This window comes from Parasteatoda tepidariorum, chromosome X1, assembly GCF_043381705.1.
Source record: "Parasteatoda tepidariorum isolate YZ-2023 chromosome X1, CAS_Ptep_4.0, whole genome shotgun sequence".
Lineage (NCBI taxonomy): Eukaryota > Metazoa > Arthropoda > Arachnida > Araneae > Theridiidae > Parasteatoda > Parasteatoda tepidariorum.
This window is the reverse complement of record NC_092214.1, coordinates 49,044,955-49,050,799: the sequence shown is the minus strand read 5'-3', so window position 1 is coordinate 49,050,799 and position 5,845 is coordinate 49,044,955. Positions and strand designations below refer to the sequence as shown.

At 26.8% G+C, this 5,845-nt stretch overlaps 1 protein-coding gene across 1 annotated transcript in view; it reads right to left on the bottom strand.

Annotated features, from left to right (window-relative positions):
• Positions 1-3,862: 3,862 nt before the first annotated feature.
• The window catches only part of LOC107456643 (monoglyceride lipase), a 50,613-nt gene continuing 48,630 nt past the window's right edge, over positions 3,863-5,845 (bottom strand). The window contains exon 7 of the mRNA XM_016074552.3: positions 3,863-4,188. Within this exon, the coding sequence (XP_015930038.1) occupies positions 4,090-4,188 (99 nt within the window). The 3' untranslated portion in view covers positions 3,863-4,089. The remainder of the gene's footprint in view (positions 4,189-5,845) is intronic.

Sequence of the window (5,845 nt, the reverse complement as noted above, 5' to 3'; positions counted from 1 at the left end):
AATAAAATTATTCAATTGATTGCCAAAACTAGTGTTAATATTTAGGAGCTATGATACTTTATAATAGCTGTCGGAATAAATTTTATGCATGTTTTATTTAATGTATTTACCTTTTTATTAACTCTAATTTTCTTCCTCGTTCAGCAGTATTTATAGTTTCAGTATTAAAATTTTAAAAAATTAATACTTTTAATTCTGAAAAAATATTTGTGAAAATACAAAATTCTGAAAATGTTAATTAGCACAAATATTTACTTTAAAAATTCTATGTTATTTTGATAAAAATAAAATAAATAAAACTGCATAAAGTACGATTAACACACTCATACAATAAATCAAGTTTAACAAATTATCCAATTCTTAACAGTATATTTTTATTACTGTTTTTATTAATGAGCATAATAAAATCATATGGATTTTTTTAGTAAACTTTTGCATTTGAAATATTTTTTTGTTCTTTTAATTAATCAAAATGCAAGTTGATGTTAATTTTTTGTATAAGGACATAAATTATCAATTTTCTTTCAAAATTGTTTATTAAATTATATGCAAATTTTTTATAAAATTAAACGTGAATTTGATTTATTAATTAAAACAAAGTAATTGAAAAATCCTAAAAATTCTAAGTTTGGGTTTATAATTTTAAAAATTTAAAAGTTACATTAATTTTATAAGTATAAAATAAGAAAACTCCGTGCATTAAAAATAGATTCATGCGCAAACAGCGAAGGGTAAAAACATGAACTAATGTACTATGCAAATAAATTTGATATCTAAACTAAGAAACATAAAACAATTCTAACCATACATAAACATACAATTATAAATGTATTACGTAATTTAATACAAGCATTTGCTTACCTACCAAGAAATATATTTATTTAATGAGTTCTTGTAATCAAAAGATAAACTTAATTAAGAACTGGAGTTTTTGATGGCGCAATTTATTTAGAAAATTATAAATGCAAAATAAATAAATAAAAATTGTTTCGATTAAATTGTCAAATTGATAAAAAAAGAACTAATAATTTAAGTTAAACAATTAAACAAAATACTATATTTATATTTATCAAAATTTTAAACTGGAAATAGTTAATTTAAATTATAGTGGAATAGAACTCCGAGTGCTTTGTAAGAGAAGATTTAGAATGATTGTATGTCAGAGAAAGTCTCTTGCCAAAATCACCAAAAAAAATAAAAAAATATCAACAATAGTCTCTCCCTACTTAAATCCCTAAAAGCTTAGTACATCTGTTTTCCCAGAAATTCTAGATAATTGCCTGTTTGAGACAATATATGAATAGATAGACAACAAAGAGATGGTTCTGCTGATATCCTATAGATATAGAAGCCCAGGGCAAAAAATACCACTTATTTCCCATAGCGTAAACTGAGGCGGCTATTTTTGAGGTATCAAATGACTCCTCAGTGGTGGTGGAAAGTTAGGATGCTTTGAATCAATCTTTATCAGTTAGAGCATGAAGAAAAAGAACTATGTAAAGAGTGTTTCTTGTGCTTATTGAAGGATAAGACAATTCTTGTAGTTCTTTAAACACTTGTTTTATTTTTTTATGCAGTTCATTTTTTTGTGCATTTTTTTAAATTAATTTTCTTTTAATTAAATTTCTTTTAATAATATAATGTAAGAAGTAGAACAATGTAAAAAAAGGGAAAGAAGAGGAGAGTGAAAAAAAAAGAGTAAAAGATATAGAAACAAATAATAGTTCTCAAAATAATGGACCCTGGTCTCCCAATTATTTGGGGGATCGGGACCCTCAGACCCCCCCCCCCGGCTGGTTACAACGCCAGTGCATTCTATTATTTGAAATAATTTATGTAGTAGCTAAACTATGAGTATTTTCAAAATTTCATAGGCAATACGCTATGAAATGTAAAGAATTAAATTTTAAAAAAAAATTGTAAAGAAGAGTTTCATCTAAAATTGCAATCTTTGGAAAAAGTACGGCTTACCGACCGTACTCAAGTTATTTATATGTATTAATTAAAAATGCCTCGTATCTTGTTCACTTATTCGAGTTTTAACTTAAGTGTTCAGGAAATATACTGCGTGCAAATAAATAAACAAATAATAACAAAAATTTGAACAACGCTTGATCTAATAATTGTATTTGAATACAATATTGTGGAGTTCATTATTTATATCTTAATTATGCAAAAATTTCCGTTCCTTACAGTTCAAAAGTGTTTAGATCTTCATTAAATTAAAAATGAATGGTTATTGAATTTTTTTCTTCTTGCAGGGAATTATTTTCAAATAAGCATATTTTAAACTGGGCGCAAATGTCTTTTCCCCTTTTCATTTCCTTAATCTTTTTCCCGCGATACTGTGAAATACGCAAAAAGTAAGCATTTATGAATTCAAACACTTGACCGCTCTCTTGATTAAAATCCTGTTTTTTTTTTGTTTTTTTTTTCAAAGGACATTGTGAATCCATTGTAAAAAACAGGTACGTTAATTCAGAGAAATATATTTTTGTCCGATTTGGTTACATAAAATATAGTCTGCAATACATTTATGTAAAAATTATGTTTTATCAATCAGAATATTTAAAATTTACCCTTTGTATGCTAGTAAATTCATAAAAATCCGATCATTAGATAAATTTAGCAAAGGAAGTTTAATTTTTTAAATGGTGATGTAAGCTTATTATGAAAATAATGCACCTAACTCTATTTTTGCATTAAATGTGAAAAAATAATTATTCACATCTTTCAAGACTACTTCACATCTTTTTTCTTAAAAAAATACGTTATTCGATTTATCGTTTTACTTTAATGTTATGCCTGTTATATAAAGTTGTTGAAATATTGATAGGCAACATATTCTACACATATCTCTAAAGAAACAATTAAAACTTCTTCGCTTCAAAAATATGATTGTCAGAAATATCAGTGGTTTTACAGAAATATTAGTCGATATTTTTCAAGCGCTCAAAAATAATCGCCTCGTTTTTAAGTGCCTGAAACATGTCGACTGTTATTTCCTATTTGTATATTTCTGAAGCGAATGAAGTTTTAAATCAAATAATTTCTTACCACTTCAATTTATTTAATTAAGATTTGTACTTCAAGCTCAAACAAATTAAATAATCTGAAAGTAGTCAAAACTTTGACTGTAAGATTTGCCCTTCATTTACAGACACGTTAAGTAAGTTAAATTATACATGAATAAATATTCTTTTAATGAATTATGGAAATGTTATCTTACTTCTTCAGAAAATGAAAAATTGTTTATTCTTTTCATTGCACGATGGAAGAAAAAATTTGAAATTCTCACATACACTGTTAAAATTTTAATTCTAAAATTATGGTAAAATAACAGGCAACAGTCTGTCCATTTAATTAACCTTAAAGTTTACGATAAAGAACATTGTTCACCTTTATGGTTTTGAAACCGTTTACAGCTAGTATGTTTAAGAAGCTATGAATACATAGCAAATGCGGTTTTTTAACCATTTACAACTAGCATGGTTTCAAAACCGTAAAAAAAAAAAGTTTAACTGGGCATCGGGGATAATTTAGCAGCTTTATAGTGCTGCCATATATGCGTGAAGGAGAGTATCGTTCAGCCCAGAGTCACAAATAGGGCAGTGCAGGACGCTAGAAGCTCTTCATGTGTTGAAGAGACTGGGGGAAATATTACGGTTAGTTAACAGTTTTTCTCGCAATTAATCGTTTGAATGTCATCTTATTTATGATTATTTGACTGTTTTGCTTGAATGTGGTAAAATAACTATTAAATAAATTGTTAAGTAACCATTTTTTCTGAGAAATTTCTAGCAGTGTAGAATTTAGAGATAACAAGCTTAAGAAACGCTAACATACATAAATAATTCAATTGTTTCCCAAACAAGTGACTCATTTATTGAGATTACTGTTGCAAATACTACAGACAATCAATAGAAATTAGTGTGTGCGTTATAAAGTTTTTAAAACATGATGCGAAATCAACAATTAAATGTTCGTTTTTATTGATGCATCAGATGAATTCCCTCAGTGAATTCTTTAGAAACAGCATTTGTTGAAATGCTGATTTCTCTTCAAAAAAAATTTTGTAATGACTATACTTCAGACTCTAGCTTCAAGCCATTTGACAGTTTGTTCAAAACAATCTTCAGCAATTTCGTCTAGGTCCATAAGCAAACTGTGATAACCACCAGGATACACCTAAAACAACAATAAATCATAAATTGTAATACCCTTTCTTCAACACTGTAAAAACTGTGATAAATCCTATCCAAATTTAGTATTTAAAAATTCTGAAATTTGTTTGAATAATTACTTTATTTCAGAGATGGGCATTTGTTATTCAGAATCATGAATAAAGAATGATGAATACATATTTTCATGAATAATGAATAAAGATGTATTTATTAGTCAGAAACATTTTAGATAAAGAATAAATCATTCATCATTTTCAATCATTATTCCTTATTCATTAGTAAAGAATAACTGAATAATTTCACTGCTCAAAAAAATGAAAAAGGAATACTCTAATTGGCTACGATTGGGACAACTACAAATAAAACGTTCATGGTAATAAACTACTTGTAATTATTTTTATAAGTTACAACGATTTCAGATAAAAAAGTTATTATGATTACCTGTAATCACAACAAGACGCGATATCTGGTACACAGTTACAAGTGGCCGAAATATTTTATTTTAAGCAATCAATGTAATCAATAAGTAGGATTATAAAAAGTCATTTTAAACAGCAATCATAATCTAACGAATAATTGTAGGAGAAGTTACTGTGCGAATACATAAATATGTTGTACATACATGAGCACTTGAATACAGTGTATGTTTATGCGTTACATACATAATACATACATATAAACTGAATAAGCATATATTACGTAATCGTAATTACTTGTAATTGCATATTTTTATTACATGTATTCGCAATTACGATTAAATGTAATCATATTTTTTGATAACTCAATCATAATCACTCGTAATCGTTTCTTATTGTGATTACAAGTAATTACAATATAAGTCTTTTTCGTGTATTTATATTCGTATTTTCATGTGTAGTTTTATGTTTAAAAGTTTTCATTTAATAAACCAAACAATAGTAAACTAAAAAATTCATTTACATATACAATTTATGCATTGTTTTAAAAGTATTCAATTACCTACAATCCCTGTTACAATGCAATCAAGCCCACTTGAAATTATGATTACATCTAATCGTGATGTAATCATATCTACTTGATTTTATCTACACAATTAATTGATTTTAAGATGACCTGTAGTTTTTTGATGATGATTGACTCGAATTCAACAATAATTACACAAATTGTAATATTTAAAAGGATTTTATTTCATTGTGGTTCAGTGGTTAAATCCAAACTGAAACTTAAGAAGTGAAGAAAAAATAATAAAAAAAGTTGTTTGCGCTCAGCGCCATCTGTTATTATAAATCCTCAACACTCCCCACTTGAACTCCTCCGAGTTCACTAAAATTTTAAACATAAAAATTAGACAAAAATAACATAAACATATTAAGAAAAATAACATTTAAATGCAAATAAATTTGAAATGAGATGCAAATATTCACTTGAAAGAAAATAATAATAATAATAAAAAAACATAAACTATTTAAGTTTATCATTATTCATTTCAGTCATTGAGTTCTAAAGGATAAATAAGTTGTACAGGGCGTTTATACTCGCCGTTGGATTTGCGAATAAGGCAAGATCTTACAAGTCCATCACGCCCTTGAAATACTTTTGTTATGATACCTATGTCCCATAATAGTTTTGATTTTGTGGTGCCCTCCATCAAAACCACATCTCCCACTTTCAAACATTTTGTT